We start from the raw sequence: 24,925 nt of genomic DNA, 5'->3' as shown, positions 1-24,925 counted from the left end.
TAAGTGGCAGACAAAGGTACCTGTGGCCAAGGGTCCATGCAGTGGCTGCAACTGCAGGTCACAGGTTCTCTTGTCAATGGATAGCTTGTATTAGGGTTGTGTGAAGCTTCAGTAGCTGATTCAATTCAGAGGAGATTCAGCCCAATTCGGGGACCGAACCTCCAAATCCGAATCAAATCGGGAGACTAAGTAAAAGCTCCGAATTGATTTGAAGCATCCAAATCGATCTGGAAAAGCTTTGGAAAAGATATGGCTGATTCGGAGGTTCGGCCATAGACTAAACAGGCAGCTGACAAGTCTGTTTGGGCTGGGGGATGGAAGAGGTATGGGGGAGGGAGGGATTGGAGCTGGGGCTGAGATGAGCTACCCGGCCAGGGTGGGGGAGCGTGTTACGAGGGGGGTACAGGATGTGGGCACAGCATTACTGAGAGCAGGGGCTATGTCCTGCTTCCGCTTGCCCAGCTGGGGCGGGATGCAGGTGGGGCTTGCTCTGGGTGGAAGGGGGCAAGCGGCAGCAGGGCATAGCCCCTGCTTCCAGCGCTACCACTCCTGCATCTGACATCCCCTGCACCGGCTAGGCAAGTGGCAGCAGGATGTAGCCCCCACGGCTCCCCCTGCTGGGGCAGAGGCAGGCACAGCCGGAGGAGCCACGGTAGAAGCCCCCATGGCTGCCCTGCCCAGCCCCAGCCTCCTGGCAATTTAAAAAGAAAAAAAAAGCCCCACACTCACCGGCTCTGACAATGGCGACTGGGGGCTCATCCCCACACAGCACAGGGCAGCGGGCATTGCCCCACCCACCCACCTGGCACCCTCACTGCCCAGGGAGAGGCAGACAGCCAGAGGAGCCATGAGAGAACCTACAGCCTGGCCAATCCAAATCTCTCCAAATCAGCGCCGAATCTTCCTAAGCTGATTTGGCCAAATCGATTCAGGACAATGATCCGAATCTCCTAATCGAATCATTGTTCTCCAAATCAGCCAAATCTGAATCCAAATCAGATAGTTCCCTATTCTCACAGGCCTAGCTTGTAGGCAGTGTGCCACACTGAGCTGGCTTGCTGTGGTGTTGTTGCCCCTAGGCACTGCCTCCAAATGTCAAAGTGGGTAGTGAAGACATAGGCATGAGACACTGCCTGTCCACGTATTCCCAGAAAGGATCTCAAGGCAGATCCCATTATTGTTCTCCTTGGGCATAGGAAGGGTCAACACCGAGAGAAGAGAGCAGCCTAAATACAATGTGGGAAAAATGCAGCGGAGCCATGCACACTCTATTAAGGTAGATTTATTTCCGTCTCAATAGTAACATAATGTATTTAATAAATGTGCTGGAGGGGTTGTAGTTAGGAAGAAGGTAGTGGAGTAGTGAAACAATGTTAGGTAGCTTGTCATAAGAGAAAAGATAAAGTAAGAGAGTAAACTCTCTTTTAGGAGTTCTGGAGTAACAGTTCAAAATCCTGCAAAACAACTTTTTTAATGCATGTTCTCAGCGCTATCAGTGTTCTGACTTTTGGGTTACTATAGTTAAACCCCCTCCCCCCCCCCACAAATGTTTAAATTGTTGACATGTTTTCCACCAAAAGTGCAGTAAAGGTTTAATATTTTCTTAAAAGAAATACTTGCAGCAAATTTATTTTAATGAATTACTTTTATTGATTTATTTTGATAGCTGTAGAGAGAAGAGTGTTGATCCAGTAAATTCACGATTACTTAAACTGGAAGGATGCAGTATCAGATTTATTTTTGGAGAAAAGTAATGCAGGCTTAGACTTTTGTTAATGGTTATTGTTCTGTAGCATTCCTCTAAAAAATAATTGAGTCATCAGCACATCCAGTCAGTGTAGTTTATTTTGAACACTTACAAAGCTTAGTGCAGCATTCAGTTCAGTGCAGTCTGATGAGCTAATTGATGAATGATGCCATAATTTACTTACAATGGTCAAACTCATTTCACATCATTTTTGTTCTTGTCATTCTTAAACATTTTTTAAAGAAAAAAGGTAGGTTAGTATGGTTCATTAAGCATTTCAGTATTAGACTACAAAGAGTTGCTGTATCATGAAATACTTTTTCTTTCTTTGCATCATTTTGGAGTCCTCTGATCCATCTTGGGCTTAGCGTATAGGTTTTTAAAATGCCAAATGACCTTTAAGTCTAAAATGATTTCAGCTTATGTGATTCAGTTAAGGAGGAAAGAATCTGACATACATTTTAATCAAGAGTTAAGTTAAATCAACAAAAGTGAGGCAGACACTGATAAAGTAAGCGTAAAAAAGAAAATCCTTCTTCTGTGAGTATTGAATGCTAGCTGATTTTTACAGTACGTTTCCTTTTCTGCATAGTTTTGTTAGGTAGCCAGTATAATGGGGCTCAGTGAGAAATGCTTCATCTGATATGACTCATTCTTCAATGAATCTTAGCAATATACCAGTGCATCTGGTAGCTTTATTTACCGTGATAATGTGGTTTTGAAATATAGATGGTTTCTATTCAGAAACCTTTTTAGGATAAGCAGGCAGGTAGAGGAATAATTTTCCTTCCAGTGCTTTTGCATCAGAAAGTATATAATTCACTTCATTTCAGATATGAAGATAATGTTTTCACTTTTGCTGAAACACCTGAATGTTCATGATCATCATTTTAGTACAAGGTAGTTTTGATTATATATTTTTTTTTCTTAAAAATTTAAGGAGAATTAAAATACTGGGTAATTAGGAGCTTTCTATAGTAAAAGGTAAAGGAGAATCAAGTCGGGGCAAAGTCTGTAAAAAGTAATAGGAAGCAGTTCCCTTTGACTTCTAAGTGCTTTGTACTGTTCATTCCCCCCCTCCCAATTAAGAGGATTCATAAAATAAAGGGGTGAGGGGTTAAAGCTAAAAGGTGAAAGACAAGTCAATTTATGCTTATTATTACAAGAATGGATAAAACCATGATACCTAAGAAAAAGACACCTTGTCATAAGAAGCCCATTGCCATGTGTTCTCAGATGAAGGAACTGAAGATACTAAAGCTTAAAGTAGCAGGCAGGCCATTAGACTGTTGTATAATAGGTGCAGCAGCCACCTTTTTTTCTCCATACCATCATGGTCGAACATAGTTAAGGATAGAGAGATGTAATAGTACCAAGTATAAGACCTTTGCATCAATGGAAAAAAGTGTGTGTTGGGGGGGCGGGGGAGGGGGGTTGCATATGTACATGCATGCATGCATAAGAAACCACTCAATGTTCTCCCTCCCCCCCCCCCCCCCCCTCTCTCTTAGGTCTCTATTGGGTTGATTGTTATTGTTAGCATTATGGATTTAAAGTGAAATCTCACTGGTACACTGAGGTTAACTAGAACTGCAATACAGTATAAACTTGTAATTACTTAGAATCCTACTAGGAAGTCCGATAATATGCAAGTTTGAAATATCTGGTTACAGTGAGGATATATAAGGCTCTTCTGGAAGTCTTTCTAAAATCATTGAAAGACAGCAGTCATCACTGCTGGATCAATCTGTTCATCAGAGCTCCTGGGCTAGGAGTGTAAGTTTTTGTGTAATACTGAGTGCATTTACATGAGACGTTTACTGTGGAGTAGACTAATTAGCTCACAGTAAACATCTCAGCATCTACATGTGCAGCGCAATTAAGCTGGAATACACTGATTAACTCTGCAGAAGGATAGTACTTAAAAATACAAGTAGTATCCTGCTGCACAGCTTTTTACTACACAGAAAACCCATGCATAGACAGAAAGCCCACACATAGACAGACTGGCTGGGGCATAAGGATGGTTCTAAGGGACCATGACCCAAAGGAGAGGGGAGTTCAGGATGAGTGGTTGCTCCTCAAGGGAACGATCCTGGAATTACAAGCAATGTCTATCCCGTCTTGGAGGAAAGGCAGCAAAGGGACACAGCAGCCCCCTTAGCTCTGCAGGGAACTAGTGGACCTCCTGCATCTAAAAAGAAAGGCCTATAAAGGATGGAAGACTAGTTCCACCCCAAAGGAGGAGTATTCTGCACTGGTCCAGACCTGTAGGGAGCGAACCAGGAAAGCCAAGGCTGTGACTGAACTCCAACTGGCTACACGTATCAAGGACAATTAAAAAGCCCATTTTTAGATATGTGGGGAGCCAGAGGAAACGCAAGGGTAACATTGGACCCCTGCTAAACCAAATGGGACAACTGACAACCGACGCCCAGGAAAAAGTCAACCTGCTCAATGGGTACTTTGTCTGTTTTTCACCAGTCCCAAGGGACAGCCCTGCTCAATATGGTAGAAGTTTATCTGATAATTAAGGTGTGTGGGACAGTTTCATCTGGAAACACCCAGAGAAATCTTCCATCTGGCAGCAGCCCAACAGCCTGGACTAGCCCATGCTCTGTTTGGAAGAGGAGCATGGTGGACTGGGAAGGGCTGGGCAGGAGTGGGTACTCCTGCCTGCATTAGGTTTATCCAGTAAACAATTTAGGCAAGAGCACGCACTCCTGGTGCAGCTGCTTCTTAATCAGACTCTGCATGAGGTCTGTGGTGGTAGCTGCACCCTGATTGAGAACCACTGAGCTAAGCTGAGGCAGTAAAAAAGTAATTCTCAATGAGGGTGCTGCTAAATTCAGAGAAGTTGTGAGGGGGTAAAAAGGTTAAGGACCACTGCATTAAGATTATAAAATGCATAATGCATTGTTTGCCTGGGTCTGCTGAAATAATAGCTCTGAGAGAGGTTCCTGATTTGGGGGAATATTTTAGTTACCCTTAGTTCTGTTCTATGAAAATTTGTGAAAGAATTTAACAGCATATTACTAGATTCATGTAGTCAGAAGCGGTCAGAAATGCTTGAGATTGCAAGCACGTTACATCATACTCCATTTCATCCACATACCAAAATTCTTCATCCATTTTCACACAATCAGTTTTAAGATCGCAATTGATATTGTTTTCATCTTGCATATAGCTTTTCGGAGGTTTCTAGAGAAGCTTATCTTAGATTCTTTGACGTAATTACCAGACTGATGAGCGTATGTTCTCCCCTCTAAGAGGTTTAATACTTGGTAGAGTCATGGTAGAGAATCAGCCAAGAAGTGACTTAATGTTGAGCCATTTGCCTACTTGGCCTTCTTGAATAATTCATGAAATGGGTGTTTCCTGCCATATATAGGTTATATGAAAAATTGATATTTTCAGAACTGTATTCTTGAAAAAACATTGCATTAACAATAGTACCTTCTAGATATAAACTCTTCTGCAACTTAATTGACCCTGAGGATTGTGCACTTTTGCCTTTGGAGACAGAACTCCCATTGAGGTCAATTATTTATGGTGAGCCCACAACAACAGGGTTTATTTGTGTGTCTCTGTTTAATATTTTGTTTGGTATACATATTTTACTAGGCAACTAACTGACATAGTGATCTTAAAGAGTGGGTTTTAATAGGTAGAAAATTTGAAGAAGCAAGTTTGGATATCATGGATTATCCGTGTGTGTAAAATGTAGAAAATGTCCTATTTACCCTTTCATAATATGTTAAGATGAAGACATTCTTTAAAACTTAAAAGGGAACAAATTTAAATCCAGAAAATGAAATATTCTAAGCTTCACAAATTGACCTTGTGAAACCCATTAGTGACTGGATGTTAAGGAAGTTTGAAACAGTTTTGCAATCATTTTATATTTCTGAAGTATTTTTTCTGTCGTCTTGCATGAAAATGCTGCACAACCAGGAAATGGAATCTGCAAAGTTCTGAGAGAGGCACCAAGTAAAAAGAGAAGAATATTTTCTCTTTCAGTTGCAATAATTTTAGATTTATCAAGATGAGAAAGCAGGGGCGTAGGGGGTGGGGAATGCCAGGTATCATTTCTGCCGACATCATGACCAAAAAATTCCATTAAGGTGTGCAGGGAAGTTAGGAAGCCGACATACGATCCTACCAATCATAAGTAGACAGTAATCAGATGTACTTTAATTCTGCTGCAGCCACTGACACAGTACACAGCAAGTTGGTAGTTTTTCTGATACAGTTATGTTTAGCAGTCTTGCATGACCATACACTCACATTATCACGTATATTCATCTCATCCTCAGACAAAAAGAGAGATCAAAGATGATGTATATTTTTTCACTTAGCCACAAGGAGTCTGCCTCACTAACCTGTTGTCATAGAAGCCAGGTACAATTTTTATAGTGCTAGGGCGCTGACAGTGGCAGTAGCAAATCTACCGGTTTATGGAGGAGAGGGTAAAATGTAGGTTAGTCAGGCAGACTGGTGAAGTAGTCCAGTGCCGTAAGTAATGATGTAACAGATACTACTATAGAGCATATGATTGTTCTCAGTTATTTTAAATTGTGTCTTATAAATGCTGTCTTCTGGCAACCAAAGTTTACAACGAATCTGTTACGCTGTATATAATATCCTGTCAGCATTTCTGTTCATGACTCCAAAAGGACTTAAAGCTTGGCTCTTGAAGAATAATTCAATGTAGAACGATTTAAAAGAAGTTATTTTTCCCATTGATGCTATGAGTTAAACACGTTGGTCTCCTTACTGTACCTCCTAAAATAACTGCATTGTTTCATCAGGATTTCTGTTCTGCTACAGAGTCATCCAATAAGTAAGGTGTTTTTGAAGGCAAGTATTTTAAAACTAAAATGAAGATCCGGTTTGCTTGATTTAGACAGCCTATACTGTACTTCCTTTTAGAAAGGGATTTCCTATGTATTTGTACTGTGCAGACTTATTGAAAAATTTACAGAACATTATAAATATGATTTATTTTAGTGCCCATATAACAGTTTAAAAAATTCAAGTATATTCTTGTATTTTGAAATTGTTCAGTTATCAATTTAAAACATTGCTTACACGGCATACACTAATGTTGTTACCATATGTCCATTCTGCTTTGTTTTTAATTTTGTCTGTGTTTTATCCCATTTAGCATTATCAAACAGGTTTGCATATGGGTGTCCGTAAAAGACCTAGAGAGCATGTTGTATAGCTATCATGGAACTCTTTAAGTAGACTGCATGGTGTATACAGAAAATGTAAAAGCCTGTTCTAATCTCAGGTGAGGAAACGGAGATGGATGGATAGATGATTATAAATTGGCCAAGGTTTTAAAATAATACATGATAGAAGTCGTTTTTCCCTAATTTCTGTAAGATGGTGCCTTCAGGAAAAATGAACTGAGTTGTACCTCTCTTTCTTCTCCCCATATTTTACTAAAAGCCTAACCAAAATGAAAGGTCACACAATGGTAGGTTTGCAGAAGTGATCAGTGTGATACCACGTCTTACTTTGGCATGATTTGGAGAGCTGTAAAACAGTTTAGAATGTTGACATTTTTAAATATTGTCTTTGGGAGATGGAGAAGGTATTCACGCCTTAGAATTACTGTTCCAGGTTGTGCAGTTACCGATAGACATCAGTGCACCAGACACTCGGGTCTGCTTTTCAAGGTTTTTCTTTCCATTGTTGCCATTGCAACAATTAACGAGCAAGAAATTAGAGTTTTTAAAATCCTGTTATGTAGTTGAGTCTCATCTCATTCTTTGAATCCTCTGATTAATAAAAGTTTATGTAATCCTTTCTTCAATTTGCTTATATATTAAGGTATATTATATTGATAGTAGGTTCCTGCTGACTATGCATCCTCCAGAAAAAAAACTTCACTTCCAAATGCTTCATTTCTCTGCTCAGTTTTTTCTGAAGCTTTAATCTGTTGTTGAACATTGGTTTCAGGACTATTGCACTCTCTCTCATTCTATCCTACAAGTTATCGCTGTTGTCTCATTAATCACATTAATCAAAAGTGTGAATGGCACAGTACATAAATCACAAAGTTTTATAGTATTGCCTGTCATCTTGCTATATTTTTTCCTTTTTCCTTTGTCCACTAATGATGATGGAACAGTGGCTCCTTTTTTTTTTTTTTTCAGCTGTACTTCCAAGAGAGGCAAGTACCAGAAAATTTGTAGCGGTATCTTCTCTGTGTCAGTTTAGCTATTTTTGATCTGAAACTGATTTACTTTGTCATGTTACTTTCATGATTACCTCACTAATCTGGGGTTTATTCCAACTACTGTTTCAAAAGCTACAACACCCACATGACTACATTTTTTTTGCTCCTTTTCCTCTTTTAGAATTTACTGAGCAATCTAGTTCTATGAGTTAAAAAAAAAAGAGAGGAGTCCATGAAGTCTTTTTTTTAAAGCTGCTCTTACACATTTGAGTTGATCTCTTAGCAGTAGACTGTTTGCACAAGAACGTAAGACTGGAAGGGTGCTCTTAGGTCATCAAGTCCAACCCTGTGCTTAACGTAGGCAACCATGTCACATAATCCCTTTAGAAGTGACAAACTTCCATTAGTTGATTAAACGGTTAATTCAAGTGTCCATTCATGTTGCCAGTGAAGCTACTTTTCATGGACTCTAAGCAGCTTTTCAATTTCTAAATCAATCAAAAATTTTCTTTTGCAAACAGTTTTGCATTTATAGTGAAAGCAATGTAAAGATACAGCACATTACACATTCTGCATCCTGGGAAATATGATCTACATATTGGGGCAATTTAGTCATTTGTAATGGTTTAAGTAAAATAAATTGGAGCTGTGACAGGGCACATAGTCGGTTGAGCTATATAGGGCTTACTGTAAATTATTAACTAGGCCAAAGGTCACTGGCCCAAAGGTTAATTTACGTAATAGTTTCACTTCTGTCCCTGCCCTCTACATTTAATGTAAAACCAATATAAAATTTGCTCAGCAGAGCATTGCCTTCCCTCCCCCCAAACAAAACAGAGCAAGGACACAGGTATAAACTCTGGGGGAGAATGGAATTAATATCTACCAAATCTATTGAGTTAAAATTTCCCATAATCAGTGCAAATATTACCTATCTAATAACCAAGAAAATTTAAATCCATATAAGGAGAAGAGGTTCAGTTTAAGTGATTCACATATCTGATAAATGACGCAAGTGCCTAGCATTAACCTTGTGTTCTCTTGGGATTCAGTTAATAGAGGGGAACACCAAGATTATTGGTGAATTCTGTATACAGCTATGACTTTTTCATTAGAAGGAAGAGTCCCACTAACTTCAGTGTCACGGAAAGAATATTTAATCTAGGTTGTCTTGCTGTCTAGCTGAGTAAGGCTGTTAGGAGTAGGGTGGCTACTTAGCTGTGACAGGGCATACATGCATCTTGTATCTAGACTTTTATAAACACAGAGCAGCTCCTTATGCTGAAGTAAGCCTGAAAGAATCAGGAATAAAACTACACTGATCACAGAAGTGCAAGGGTTGTATATCTGCAGCCTGTTTGTTCAGCATAAACCTAGTGACAAAGTATTGTTTATAACCTGTAGTCTGCTACATAATAAATTTTGTTCAGTCAGGGTCCTGTTGTAGCTTGCTTTAGTATAGAAAGCTGATATAAATTAGACCAGTGTTTAGAGTATCATCAGTCCAAGCCTTGAGCCTCAGTTCAGTTCTACCTTCTTTATCATGGAAGAAGCAAACTGCGTAAACCCTTCCCTGCCACAGTTTACTTGTCCTATGTTGCTAGTAGGGAGGTATTCCTTACTAGTTACCTGTATGGAAGCAGGAGTAGCAAGCATCCTGTGTGGTAGCTGGTTACCCACCAAATGGCATCTTGCAATGATTTGTGTACTCGAGTAGGGAAGGAGCTGCCACCAGTCATGTTCAAATGAAATTTTGAAAAGACTATTGATAAAATACTAGATTCTGAGCATTTTACAAGTGGAATGAGCCACAGTTTAAAAACTTCAGAAGCATTTTCTAAATGCTACATGAGTAGTAATGTAAAATGGTAGTTGCATTTAGAATCTCAATGCATAGGAGAGAAACCATGTATCTTTGAATTACTGTAAGTTGTATAACATTTTTGAGCTACTTGCTTGTTGATATATGACCAAATGCCCTGAGTTTTGAGTGTATTTCAGTAATTTTATGAAAATGGGTACCTTATTGCCTTGATGACTTAAAAAGATCATTATTTCACTTTCTTCATGTTCTGAACTATTTTTCATTTCTAGGTCTGTAACATTTTTAATGTAGCCTAATATTTGGACCAGTAGGGGAGAAAAAGATGAGCTCTAGTAGTAGTTGTATGTACGTTGACAATACACTAAAAATCTCTGTTTAAGCTGGCATCAATTGCATCAGAACAAGGTATTCAAAATATACCAAATGATGCCATATAACACTGACAGACAGTAACTATTTTAGTAAAAACAAAGCAAGTATTTAGGGTTTTTTAGGGTGTTTTTGGAAAAGGGAGGATAACTCAGAAGAACCTACTCAACATATGCACTGAAGTCATAACTAGAATTGGCGGGTTGCTGATGGACACTTCCATAAATACCATAGGACGAAATTTAGTTCTGACAATTCTAATACCTATATGTACAGCAGTAGAAAAGCAAGAGGAAATCAAACAGTGGGAATTTTTGTTTCATTACAGTTTAGAATTTCAGTAAGTGGTACTGCTGCTGCAACCAGAACTGATGAAATCTTGTTGCTGATTGGGTAGTTTTTAAAATACAGTGATACCAAGATTTAAAATAAACAATCTCCATATTTTGGAATTTTCAGTGAGCAAGCTACATACCATGAAAATAGTTTAATTATTTATGTGGTGTACTCATGATAATAGGCATTCCTTAAAAAAAAAAAAAATGTATGTCATTTAGAAGTATTTAATGTATTGAAAATACTTCTGTGTGATTACTTAACATTTTTATCTGCATATAAGATTTACTTACTTAAGTCCTGAGTTGGCATAGAAAGGGAGACTGAAATTAGGACTGTGGTAAACTTGACTAATCAAAGTTGGAATGGGAGTTTTATACCCCCCCTCCCCCCCCCCGTGAGACTGCCAAAAGCACAGAGCCTACACCATCCACAGAGCCTGCCTGAAATCGAGGTTTGTGTGAAAAATCACACAATTAAGATTTCGGTAGGTCCCTACCCATAAGTTACCTTTACAAGTAAGGATCTACCTAAATTGGGGGGTGGGGTCTTACTGATTTTTGTAATTTTTTTGTGGCTTAAAGTTCTAATTCCACATTTCACAGCTTCCTCACCTCTCAATGCTGATTGGTGGATGGGCCCTGCCTCTTGCCCCTCATTGGCGGAGAGGCCCTGGAGGGAAGGGCACACAAGGTTGCCATTTTGTCTGCTGCCCCTTTGTGCTGCCTTGCCAGCTGGCACCTTCTCCCAGCAGCAAGGACTGCTGGCTCCCACTAGGAAGCCAGCATTTATTTTTATTAATTTTTCTTGTTGTTGAATTCACGCATTCCAAAGACAATCCTGTATTTTGCAGTTCCTGCGAAATCGCGAAAACAAATTAAGTACGTCCCTACTTATGGGCTGTGCCTCAAAAATCAGATTAATTTAAAAATCATGGGATTAAAAAAAATTTGTGGGTTTGGTTTCTTGTTGTGTTGTGTTGTGTTGTTTTGGTTGTGGGGGTTTTTTTTTGCGGGGGGGGGTTAAGTCTCTGTCTTGTGCGCTACCTATGAATGTGTGAGAGAGCGAGTGTTGTGAAGCTATCCTAAAATTTGAGTCAGATGACTTTGGTCCTTGCTGCAAAAACACTCTACAGATACCTGAAGATTCAGAGCTTCCAGATTCTTGCCAAAATCCTGATACTTTTACTTTTCTTTTCTGACTCCCGCATTAGTTCTGCTCCCGTATTTCCCTGCCGATTTCCCCCTCCCTGTAGTCCCGCAAGTTTGCAACTGTTGGCAATACTATAAATTGGTGGAAGAAATGAAGTAACAAGACTAGTAGGCAAATCATATCTGTACTTTGCTTATTGGTTGTGTTCTTTACAGAGCAAATGTGAGGTCAGCCTTTGCTTTCAGTTTTCAGTGAGTTGGACTCTGATTCACAATTGAAATGTAATTAGGAATTTGTTAGAAAGCAAGGAACTAATTACTTGTCTTAACTGCTGTTTTGGATCTCTCTTATTCTCATGCAATAGAAGTTTTCCTGACTTGCTCACAGCTTTATGTTACTACTTATTGCCACAGAAAATAGTGGAAATAAAATCAAAATGTTTGCTTTTCAGTGTGATTCAATAAAGAGACAATGTTTGATAGAGAAGATGGATGTACATATATTGCTACCAGTAGATTTGTGTCAATAGCATTCGTGCTTGAAGTTAAGAGTGGGTATTGCTAGCCTTCCTTTTTTTCCTGAAGATATCAGTGGATGATTTTACCTGTTTACTCAGCTAGAGCCACTTTTTGGGCAAGTTAATTTTTAGTGTTAGGCATTCTGTCAACTATTACTATTTGGTAGGTTTATGAATAGTATTAACAGTGAAAACATCAACAACAAATATCATCTACAAAGACAATTTTTGTTTTATTTTTGCCATTTTAAAATATTGTTTCTTCTATACTGAAATTACTTCTTAAAGTAACATTTTATCGGTAATACAATATTTCATTGAACACTTGCCTCTTTGGGCAGATGTATTAACACTATAATAGTCTACAAACTCAACATGTAATGTTTCTTTTTTAGAAAAAAAGCTGTCAACAGTTATTTAAGAAAATAGAAAAATAAATGTTGGCATTGTGAAGCTGCACCAGTAAACATGCATCTTTCATCTGATAACCAGATTCAAATTGCTTTTGCATTAGTAATAAATACAAGCAAAAGATTATACAATAAAGCTATTTTTATCCCTGACTATCAATTCCAGGTACCTCCTAATGTGTCTTTATCCAAAAAGGTTATACAATTAAATGCAATATGGCTGTGAAATGTGTATCTTTCATATTGTAGTTTTTATTTGATTATTTTTCTAGCTCCCTTAGTAAAATATTCTGAACAAGCATGGGTGTTTTAAATGCACATAAGACATTCTATTTTATATGTATATTTTTCTTTTCCTTTTATACACTATAAAAATCAAAGGTATTCTTTCCTCAAAATCTTTTGTTTTTTATTTGGCAAACTTTATTTCTTGCTACTACTTGAATTTCCTGAAGGTCATAAAAAATGTGGCTCTCTACTAAACAGTGTCCTTCAGCTATTAAAAAAATGAAGGCTTTCCTACCATTCTGCTTAGGTTTTAACTTTTTGTTAAAAAAGCTGTGAGATGCATTTTAAGCACACTTAACCAAATACATTTAATCTCTTCTGTTTAATGTCTTGTTTAATGCCTTTCCCTTACTTTTTCATCTCTCACTTCTGTGTGCCCAGTAGAAGACAATTTCTTTCCTCCTGCATTTGCTGTCTTTTGTGTTGGCAGTCTTTCGTCTCCATGCCAGTACAACCAGATTTGGCACATTGGTGATTTTCATTAGTCACAGAAAGCTTGAGTTTGGGGCAGGACACTGCAGCAGCAGGCCACCCCTTTAGCCTAGTGGTTCCCAAACTTGGGGTCACAACCCCATTTAAGGTCACAGTTATAAAAAGAAAAAAAAGAAGGTTGCAAAGACAATCAGATTTTTTTCCTTTAAAGGAGAAAAACATGGGAAATGGCAGGTTCCCCTTCCAGGCTGGCAGTTTCCAGCCTGCAAGGGGAGCTGCTTGAGGCTGGGAGGAACAGAAGGAGGGCAATCAGGCAGGGTGCACCACATGCACGTGGCAGCCAGACAGCATGATGGTGGGGGAGTTGGCTCCCTGCCACTGTATGCACTTCTAGGGAGGGAGGCATGGGGTGCATGGCCCTCCCCCCCATTAGTGTGGGGTGGGGGTTAGATGTGGGCTGCCTACACCAGGCTCAGGGATCTCCACCCTGCTGCCCTCCCCCTGGGGCCTCCACTGCAGAGTGGGGTGGGGGAGGCTCAGTGCTGCTGCCCAGAGCCCCATGCCGGTTGTGCCACTATGGCAAAGGGGAGGCGGAGCTGGGCTCTGTGTTCTGCTCTGGCTGCAGTAGCTGCTGTCTTCCATGGGTGGCTGCTAGGGTATATGAGTACTGCTGGCTCATTCCCAACCCACAGCCCCCTGGCCCTGGCCCTATAGCCCTGGCAGTTGGAGGGCTGTGGGTTGCGAGTAAGGGGTACTGGCAGAGCCGGGGGACTGTGGGTACGGGGAGTGGGTGGCACCGACAGGGCCAGGGGGCTGTGGGTTGGGAACGAGCCTGTAGTGGCCAGCCTGCATCTGTCTCCCCTGCTACAAACTTGGCGCTAGCCATGCTGGCTGCAGGGGGCCGAGAATAAGGGTCAAGCGGCTGTGGGTTGGGAGTGAAGGGTACCTGTGGGGGTGGAGGGCTGCAAATTGGGAGCGAGGGGCCATGCTGAGGAAATGGGGTCACAAATGGGTTCATGCTGAGGAAAAGATTGGAAAGCACGCATTAGTGGGATAAAGACCTTTCTCCTAACACAAAAGAGCATTCAGCTGTTCAAATGTTTTTTTGTGGATGAAAAATGTCTCCACCCCTCCTCAACAAAAAAGATTACTTCCCATCTAGAAGATCTCTTTTAGAATCATAGAAAATTAGCGTTGGAAGGGACCTCAGGAGGTCATCAAGTCCAACCCCCTGCTCAAAGCAGGACCAGCCCCAACTAGCTCATCCCAGCGAAGGCTTTGTCTAACTGGATCTTAAAAACAATCATGGATGGAGATTCCACAACCTCTCTGGGTAACCTTTTGCAGTGCTTTACTACCCTCCTAGTGAGAGATTTTTTCCTAATATCCAACCCAAACGTCCCTTGCTGTGGCTTGAGACCACTGCTCCTTGTTCTGTTATCTGCCACCACTAAGAATAGTCTAGCTCCATCCTCTTTGGAACCACCCTTCATGTAGTTGAAGAACCCTCTTGGTCTTCTGTCCCTAAACTAAATAAGACCAATTCCCTCACCCTGTTCTCATAAGTCATGTCTCCCAGCCTGTTAGCCACTTTTGTTGCCCTCTGCTGGACTCATTCTAATTTGTACACATCCTTTCTGTAGTGGGGGGCCCACAACTGGACACAGTACTCCAGATGTATGTAGCCTCACCAGAGCTGAATAGAGGGGAATAATCACTTCACTCTGGCAGCACTCCTAGAAGTGCCCAGTATGCCATTAGCCTTTGTGATAGCAAGAGCACACTGTTGACTCATAAAACAGTGAGCTTCTCCCACACCAGCTTGAATGACTGTAGGCTTCTCTTCCTTTCTCCCAGAAATTTTCAGCATTAGAACTGAATGCCTATCTATGCCCTTTAAAGAAAAATAAGATTGTGAAATCAAGCCATCAGAAATTAACACTAGCATGGAGCTTACCTGCGCAGCCTTAAATAAACTTCCTGTAATTTTGCATTATGTATAATTGGGCTTTGATCTGGGTCATGTTTGGAAGGGGTTGAAACAAAATAGGTATATATCCCTGTTAGGGATATCCTAGCTAGATTTCACTTCTGGATTTCAGGTCATTTTCTTGTTCTCATATACATGCTTACTCATGCTCTTGCTTGCTTTTGACATAGCCTTTAATTTGGTTAAATAAACTTAAATACCAAGGTAGCTATTCTTTATACTGCCTAGCATTACAGGGGTCCCATTTGTGTAATGATCAGTTCAATAAAAAGATTTCAGTTTGTGTGTTGTTAAACCTGTGCCCAATAGTATAGTAAAGACTGTGACAAATTTCACTTGAACAGTTTTTGCTGACAAAGACAGTTCTCCCCTTATTGAGTGGCTCTGATGCCATTCCCTGGCATTTCAGCCACAGCCTGTTTCCTATAGTAGTAGTATTAAATAATTGATTGCTATTGGACGGTCTGAAGTAATTTGTCAAGAAAATGAAGCAAAAAGAAAAACAAAACAATTATTCTGGAAACCAGTATACCCGTATACAACAAAACAAAAGGCAGCTATTAGATAAAATTGTGGTCAAGGTGAGAGCCTGGCAAAGTTTGTCTCCATAGCTACTTCAGGGAAGCAGACAAAAGAGAGGAAAAGTTGTGCAGGCAAACTAGTTTTATGAGTATGCATGACCTGAGACTAAGGAATGAGTCCTCTTAATCAAGTTTGAATGAAGAAGTAATTCATCTTGATATATGCGGTACAAGGAGTGCATGCTATACTTATTTTTATTTATTGTAAATATTTACCCTTAGATTTTTACAAGCAAGTTTCGCAAATACATCCTAAAAATAATTGTTCTGGTTACTATCAGTTAAACAGAACAAAAGGACCAAGACTGATTTTTAGATCAGTCTTCTCATCAGTGACTGTAGCTATTCAGTATTTCAGGGGTTTGTCACCAAACTCCTTGTTTGTGAACTCGTGTTGATCTCACAACAGACATAATTGCCACATGTCACAATAGTTACAGTAAATTAATTTTAGAATTTAGAAGACTTTGTTTTGGCCCAGGCAGAAAAAGCAACAGAGACCAAGGCGACATTGTGTTAGACCTAGGACAATGCAAGAGACTCTGAAAAACTTATCGGTATTGAGCAAAACAAAAAAAGAGCTGGAAGGGACCTACTTCTAAAATCTTGAAAGAAATGGTAAGCAGAATCAGTTGAATTCACTAGCTATGGATAAAAAACTTCCTTTGTTTAATAAATCAGTTTGAACTCCAAAATAAAGAACAATCATTCAACATTTTTAACAATAAAATATAAGAGGACAGTATAGCCAACTGTACCAACATTGACACTTAGGTCTCCAGCAGGAATACGAGCTGGATGTAAATGAACAAAACTCATAAATGACTTGCACTAGAGAGCCAGCTCTCTCAGCATAAAAGTAGCAGCTGACTCAAACTTCTATACATGCTTTAGCTAATGAAAAACAGGGCCCCTCTACATGTTACATTTATGTCGCAATTAAGGTGTTGATCATGGCATAAATGATTTGTGGTACGTATGGGCCAATTTAAGGTGCCATAAAATGGAAAACCAGCCATAAAAATGTTCCACACATAATGTAGACCATGTTTATGGTTGATTTGTATGGTGTCTTAAATTAACCCATGGCATGTCCAGGTCTGCCCCAGGGTTTGTATAACAATAAGCTGATGGTCAGCCCCATCTCCAGGACCGCAGTGGGGTCTCAAACTGATCCTGGCCCCAGGACTGGTTCAAGACCCCAGCATGGCCCTGGGGCTGACTGATGGTCTGCTGACTGTCAGCCTCTGGACCACACTGGGTCAACACCAAGTTGTTGGTACTCAGTTTTCAATTTGCCAGTGCAAGAAGAGCCTGGGACCGTGATCATGGACTGACAAGTAAGAAGGGCACAAACAGAATCTTATCCCTGATCCCAAAAATCACTTATTCTGCCGTGCACATATGGCACGGCAGGAGAGGCGACTGTTGGGATCAGGGGTTCAGATCCTATGGTGACTTTAAATTAATGTGAACCAGGGGCCACAGAACCATACTAAACTAGTCATCTAATTTGCCATGATCCTTCTGATGCACTGTATAGCAAAGGGGATGACTCTTGGCTCATTTATATTAGATTTTGATTCTGTTCACAGATCTGCTTGAAGCAGGTGCCTCAGAATTTGAGCAAGAGTTGTCTCAGAAGGGTGGATTGTGAAGTGGACATAAAATAGTTAATGGAAAAGCTATTTCCCCCAAACATACACAGAGCAAATTTCAGAATCAGAAACCAGAGCTCCTGATTCCAAGTCCCAGGCCTAAACGTACAAGACCATCCCTTCCTTGTTCTTGTTTTGCATGTATGTGAAACGCTTTGCTGCTGAGGCAACAGTTACTATAGAAATTAGTAAAATAACTAGCAGCCAATTTCACGAGCTTTGAAGAGATCTTTAAATACCAACTAAGCAGACACTCAAATTTAATGGTAAAATGTTGAATATTTTAAGTCAGTAACAAAATTTTTGTAGATTTTTTTTATATATAACACTTTTTGTAGAGTTATAAAAAAAACAAAAACAAACCACAAACCTGTTCGTTCTTTAGAATCTTCATGACTTAAGATGTAATGTCATGACTCAGAATAAGGCGTGTTTAAAATGTTAGTGCCAAAAAACAAATCCAAAGTGTTTATGACTCAATCAAACTACCACTGGCTTAAACTGTGTCATTGCTTCCACTGTACAGTCTCTGGGGAGCAGACAGACTTTGTTTTCTTTCTGTACAATACCTTACACATGACCGCCTGTCCAACAAGAGCTCCCAGACACTACAGAGATTTTTAACATCACGTCAGTAACTTACACACGCCAACAGTAATAAACAAACAGGTCTAATAATCAAGACAAGCTAAAGCAAAAATAGTCTACCAAAGCACCACAAAAGTGTGTTTCAAATCAATAACAAACCCACGTTAAGAGTATATATACCCCACATGGCTGACTCTCTCCTCCAAGGTAGCCATGTTTCTTATCATTTTAAGATATCTAGCAATAGTTAATGGTCCCAAACTGATTATCTCTTGCAGTATGGGATGCATCAGCAGTCCCCAGGAAGACCGATTTTATACAAGGTGTAAAGCCTTAAAAACCTGCAGATAAGCTTGAAGTTGTTCTTTAAGACTAGTTAACATACTCAGCTCTTGGGCAAAACCTGAAGTAGTTCTGTTCTTACATTTTGATGCTGTTGGAACCTATGAGGGGATTCATAAGTACCCCACATATAATACTATGAAGTAATCCTAAATATTGGTCACAAACTGAATTGGTTTAACCCTGAATAGGGTTAAAATACAAAAGTGAATATTAGTCTAATTTATAAGGAGTAATTAAATATATTAGTCTTAATAACCTTCACATCTAAAATTCAAGACAATAAAAAAAGACTTTAAATGGTGTTAGACTTCTAACTCTGTATTTAGGCACCTAAATAAATGGTCTTAAGTTGAAAAGTGCTGAGCAGTCAAGGATACAGTTACCAAAGTACAAGATGGTTTTTCATTATAAAACTGATATGACAGCTTGTGATACAGTCGCTAGTTTCTGGATTATGCACAAAGGGGGGGGGGGGTTGTTTGGTTTTGTTTTTTTAGAATGCACATTATCTTTAAAACCAACTTTTTTGCACTGTTATAGCTAACATTGGCTAGAGGATTTAAAAGTAAACTTTCAGGGCATCTTTACATGTCCTCCTGTGTGCTAATTGGCACAATCCAGCAGACTCTTAATTGAATCTGCTCCAACGCATGCTTGTTTGCATGTGTTGGAGCAGGCATTGGGCACATACTTCAAATCTAAGGGTACCTATATATTATGTTGTATACTTCATAAAGTGAGATATTGAAATTATATTTAGCTGTGAAGTTTTAAAATTTAAAAAGAACAGACTACGTTAATTAACTCCAGCATATTAAGCTATAGTTTTGTGGGAGTTAATCAGTTAAGTTTGTCATTCCATAGTTGATTTTTTTTCAAACTGCTCACAAATGCAAGAGGCCAACATTTAGACCTGTTTCCTTCAGCTCTTAAAGTTGCCAAAAAGTGGATCTTCCAAAAATAAAAGGGAAGGTCCTTGTATGGTGTCGTCTTTCCTTCACAGAGAAACAGCTTGCCATCTTTCCCTTACAGCTGTTAAAGAGCCAGACTATTTCAGGTGTTCTCATAATTATAGTTGTTTTGTTATAATGAAGACTTTAATATGGTTGTTACTTGGTCTTGTCTCCAATGTAAGCTTTGTAGTAGCTTATACTGTGGGTTGACTTGTATAATTCAGTGGATCCTTCCTCTTCTCATCTCCTTTTCCCACTCCCCACCCCCAACCTGTGCTATGTAATAAAATATTAATTTGCTAGATATGACTCAAATAACCATGTTTCATGGCTTAAAGTTTTATTCAGTAAACACTGGTCCAAATAGGAGGAAGGTAGCTAGCAATAGTAAGTGTTTTTTCCTGTCCTAATATTGCAAAATAATTAATATTGGGAAGGGGGAATAGTGGCAAAGGGACATTATATGTTTATGTGTAGCACAACATGTATATGCTATTCAACAGCTAAAATGAGGAAGACGTACTTACTCCAAAGGCTGATAGTCATAAAGTATCTTTTGGGTACAAGTAGTCAGCAGAGCATAGTTTGATCTCCAGTGCTGAAATATTCATGGGACATGTAAAGTTTTTAATGACTTTTATCCATCTGAGATTTTCTGATTGACCAAGTCAAATTCTTATCCTGCATTCTTTTTATATTGAGATGCACTAAGTCAGAGATTGTATTCAGTTGTGTATGTGTGGAGTGGGAGAGTGGGCTCATCTTGGGTGTCTCTCAGGTAGTATTGTCTGCCTAATCATGGAAGTAGAAGAGATTTAATTATCTTTGGGGCTTTTGTTCTTACATTTTTGTTTTTGCTCATAGTAAGCATATGATGGCCTATAAACTAATGACTGTTCAGCCATGCTTGGGTAAAATATTGTAATACATTATCCAACTAATGTGAAAGCAGAATTTTGGCAGAGTTGGAGACGAGGAGGAGGAATGCAGCTGATGGTCTCCAGGGTTGTGAGGTTGTGGATGGGAGCTGTGAATCTGACTTAATCATTTTTACTTTTTTCAGGGCTGAGATTCTATTTCTTCACCCTGTCCCCTGTTATAAATATTTCCAAACTCAGAATTTGCCATGGACATTTGCCAAATGCCACACACCTACCTTGTCATGTTAATGTGTTTTGCTGGTTTGGCATAAGGCTTTAGAGCTCGCTACTTTTTCCTGTGGTTTTTATTTCTCTTCTCTCTGTTTTAGTGCTGCTCCCTCCCCCTGTGGTTTTGGCATTTTTAGCTTAATCTCACTACATTTCTCTGTGACTTGATTAAAAGTTGTCCGTCTGTTCAGTGCTTTAATGCTTTCATTTTTTAAAACTTAGCATTCAATTATAAGTTATTCAAGATAAACTACAAAAACATTGAATTTAATTTTCAGAAGTCAGAAATTTGGGATTTAGTACTTAATTTTTTATTCCTGGGGGCACCTCTCTGTAAGTGGGGAAACCAGGGCAGGTGTTCCCAGGGTTTGAAGGGTCTAGTCCTGTGCACCATGGGAATTTCTTCGCAAGATTGTACTCCTCAAGCCCTGGGAGTACTTGTCCTGCTTTCCCCACTTAGAGGGATGCCCTAGGGAATGTTGGGGTGGCTGTGTAAACAGGGAAATTCAGGGTTCCCCACTTGCAGAGATACACCCCCAGGATCTAACTATTCAGATTAAAGTGTGACCAAAATTTCTGATTTCCATGGCCAAGAGGTGCTGAAACCTTGAGACATCAGCTAGGTATAGCTGACAATATTTTTGGCTAAAATCCTTTGAGAACAGCTTGAAATTTTGGAGCAATTAAAACCACATCCTCATGTAAATATGTTATTTGGATTAAAGTCAGTATTCTGCCTCCTTGGCTCATCTCTTAACTAAAACAGTAATTCCTCTTTTAAAAGGCCATAGTTTTCACCTTCGGAACTGCAAAGATTACCAAAAAACAAACAGATGACTTTCAGTGACTTTGTTTTACTAATTATTGCTTTGAGCAGGAAGGTGGCATCCATCTTGTTGCTTCTGTGTGTTTACTAACTTATAAAATAATAGTTTGCTATATTTATTTAGTTAGTTCCCAAAATTGTCCTTGGTGCTTATCAGAACAAAAACTTACTCCCTGCCCTGAAGCATTTACTGTTAAATTTTTAGGTGCAACTTAATTGGAGAGAGCAACATAAAGTAATGTGAAAGAGGTGCTATAATAGAGGAGGAGTTGCATTCATAATATCTTATAATAGGTTAATAGGAATTTAACCAACAGTGTTTAATATTTTATAAGTATTGTAGTATCTTGGCTCCTTAGTCCCGGACCAGAATCTGTTGTGTCAGGAGCTATATGACAGAGGGCAAAGACGGACCCTGTGCCCCACCTCCCACTCCCAAATGGATAATAATTGTTATCATAATATGTATAGAAATAGATGCTGCTTGCAGATGTCAAAAAACCAAACAAACAACAAATTGTGCTTTACTAGAAGAAGCAGCGCGTTACTTTGCTTCAACTCCACGGTGTCTGAATAGACTTCAGCAGGTCAATTTTTTGTTGTTAAATGCAATCCTAATACCTTTATTTTTCTTTTCTCACTAGAAAGAAGAATACATATGCAAAAATGAAGTGAACCATTTCCTGTGCTTACCACATTGTATAGGTATTTGTACAAGCAGTTTAAAAATTTGTATTTGTCAACTTTGCCAAATTGGTTTTTGCGGCACGTCTGACGAGATGAACAAGCCGGGACGGAGCTTTTTGTTGTGCTGGAACCATTGCCCAATTTAATTAAAATTAAATCTGTATGCTGATTCCCTGACGAAATGAAAGAGGTGATATTTTGGTCACCCAAAGAGGTGACAGATTGGCTGATGGAGAACGCTATGCCGGAATATTGTGAGCCATTGGGAAGTTTCACTGGGCAGGACTTGATCAATTTAACTAAGGAGGATTTTAAGAAGCCACCTTTGTCACGTGTGTCTTCCGACAACGGGCAGCGGTTATTAGACATGATAGAAACTTTAAAAATGGAGCACCACATTGAGGCACACAAAAATGGACATGCCAATGGGCACCTTAGTGTCAGCATGGATGTTGTCACCAGTGAAAATGGTTTCAGCAGTAAAATCAAACTGAACAGGATGCCAAATGGATATAGAAAAGAAATGATAAAGATCCCTATGCCAGAACCAGAGCGTTCCCAATATCCTATGGAATGGGGGAAGACTTTCCTGGCTTTTCTTTATGCACTTTGCTGTTTCATCTTTACCACAGTGACAATCTCAGTCGTCCATGAACGAGTGCCTCCCAAGGAGGTGCAACCTCCCCTACCAGATGCATTTTTTGACCATTTTAACCGGGTTCAATGGGCCTTCTCTATTTGTGAAATTAACGGCATGATCCTTGTAGGACTCTGGTTAATTCAGTGGCTGCTTTTAAAATACAAGTAAGTAAATACGTTGAAAACTGAGGCATTGGGTAAATATAAGTGTTTTTTTGGCAGGCTGAGCCTTGAATTTGAAATTAAAATCAATTTAACTATGGGGTGGGGTTTTGAGATAGTTGGGGAGGGGTGTTTAGGTGCTAACTTTTAGAAATAACAGTTGGTCTTATCAGCTTTAAAAATCCATGTATAATGATACACATGTTGAAGTATATGTGGATTTTTTTCTGCAGAAATGGAGAAAGTCAAACCAAAGTGCCAAATTACATGCTGAAAAATGTGTGGACTTTACTTAACTGCAGAATTAACTTGAGCTATAACATGAGATTTGCCCCTAACGTAAATCATTTTTATATACAAAAAACCCTTAACCTGGATCTTGGTGCTTTAATTCAAATTGGCTGGCCCATTAGGGTATGTATAAGGTAGAGCTCAACTTTAGTTGCCAGCCTGACATCTTTGTGAAACGCAAGTGTTATATTTTGCATTGTGCTTGCTGTCACTTAAGCTAGGCTAATTTCATAAATATTATTATTTTTCTACTTTAAGGTGAATAGTACTTTTAAAAGTGCACAAAAATAAGCAAAAAATATCATCCCAGCTCTTAAGAATTTGAAGCTCATAAAAGACCTGCATAATACTATGTGAAAAAAGCCATGTGAATACATCTGGGATCTCTGCATCTTGGTTAACTAATTTTTATTTGTTTTTTTTTATTGATGTAAAGATGGGAGAGAGGATCTAATGTATACTACCAGTAGATGATTTAGTTTGGTACCTGATTAGATCAATCTCTCGTCAAACCTTGTGAGCAAAGTGTTTAAGGCATTGTCATAGTTTATTTACAAGATAGATTGACTATCAGGAATCAGTTTTAATTCTGCCATTGACCAAACAGCGCCACAGTATTCTCGTGATTTCTTTTTTGAAGAACTTAAAGGACTGTGCTGAGCTCATATTTTCTCTCTTTTTCTTTTCTTTTCTTTTTCTTTTCTTTTCTTTTCTTTTCTTTTTTTTTTTGGGTGGGAGGGTGTTGGTGGAGTTAAGGTACGCAGTGTTTGCACATATCTCAGCATGAACATCCACTTTCTGGAAGTCCCTACCTTAAAGGTTGCGGGGAGAGAGAGCCTTCCATTAGGGACTTTCCAACAGCTCCCATGCTCTTTGCTCCCCGAGATCAATCCTTATTTATTGGTTATTCCCCTTGGCCATCCAGGAACCCAACTCTTCATGAAAATGAAAAAGTGCAAACCTATTCTAGTGGTAGAATTTATGCTAGTCTTTTCCCTCAAAAGTTGCTATACCCAGAGTGGTCATCATGATAGAAAAAGTAGGTGTTCAGAAACATATAGCCTATCTTTTAATGGTTACTAGTGGTTGCGTGTGGGAAGGAAAATGTATTAATCACTATTTAATACATAGGCTATATTGAGACTTTTATTTGTAGACCAGAATGAAAAAATGGAATTTGAAGATGTGTATTTCCCCCCTTTTCAAAAACAAAATAAATTCTTGTGGTTCATTTAAACTTTAAGTTAAGCTTTCTTAGGGAGCCTTTTGAAACATCCATGGAGTTTCAAATGCTGATATACTTTCAACCCTCTCTGAACTTTTGTGAGTTGTTTTCCCTGTTGGTAGTGCTAAAACATTCATTTTAATTTTGAAAAGCCTTCATAATGATTTAATTGGCAAAGCACTCTTGTCACACTTGTATGATTTTATATACCATCTCATTGTCTGAGAATTCAAAACTACATTATATATCTAGGGAAAGGAAAGCATGTACAGTTACCATTGTGTTTTATAATTTGCTCTGACAGTTTATAGCTGTTATTTGGTAATTTGCTATCTTTACTTCTATATATATTGTAAAAGAAAGTATAGGAAGGAGGCTTAATCCAGTCACGCTCTCCCGCTTTCTTTGTGGATGGTAAGGTTCTGGTTCAAAATAATTCCATTTATTTGTATGCAACTTTCCAGTTAAATCTAATGAAGTTATTTCCTGATTACACTTGTCATATAAATGAAAAGACAAAGAGCCTTACTACAGCTCATTGCGATCTTTTTTTGTTTGTTTGTTTT

The 24,925-nt window shown here is 39.1% G+C and overlaps 1 protein-coding gene across 7 annotated transcripts in view; it reads left to right on the top strand.

Moving 5' to 3' along the window:
• The window catches only part of SGMS1 (sphingomyelin synthase 1), a 154,919-nt gene that overhangs the window by 106,125 nt on the left and 23,869 nt on the right, over positions 1 to 24,925 (top strand). For 6 of the 7 annotated variants that reach the window (XM_014607847.3, XM_019484289.2, XM_019484290.2 and 3 more), the window contains one exon: positions 22,000 to 22,846. In XM_014607847.3, the coding sequence (XP_014463333.1) occupies positions 22,224 to 22,846 (623 nt within the window). In that variant the 5' untranslated portion in view covers positions 22,000 to 22,223. Of the gene's footprint in view, positions 1 to 6,952; positions 7,044 to 21,999; positions 22,847 to 24,925 lie in introns of those variants that run through there. The other variant, XM_059729937.1, reaches the window with a different exon arrangement.

This window comes from Alligator mississippiensis, chromosome 6 (assembly GCF_030867095.1).
Source record: "Alligator mississippiensis isolate rAllMis1 chromosome 6, rAllMis1, whole genome shotgun sequence".
NCBI classification, from domain to species: Eukaryota; Metazoa; Chordata; order Crocodylia; family Alligatoridae; genus Alligator; species Alligator mississippiensis.
This window is presented reverse-complemented; position numbering and strand designations above follow the sequence as displayed.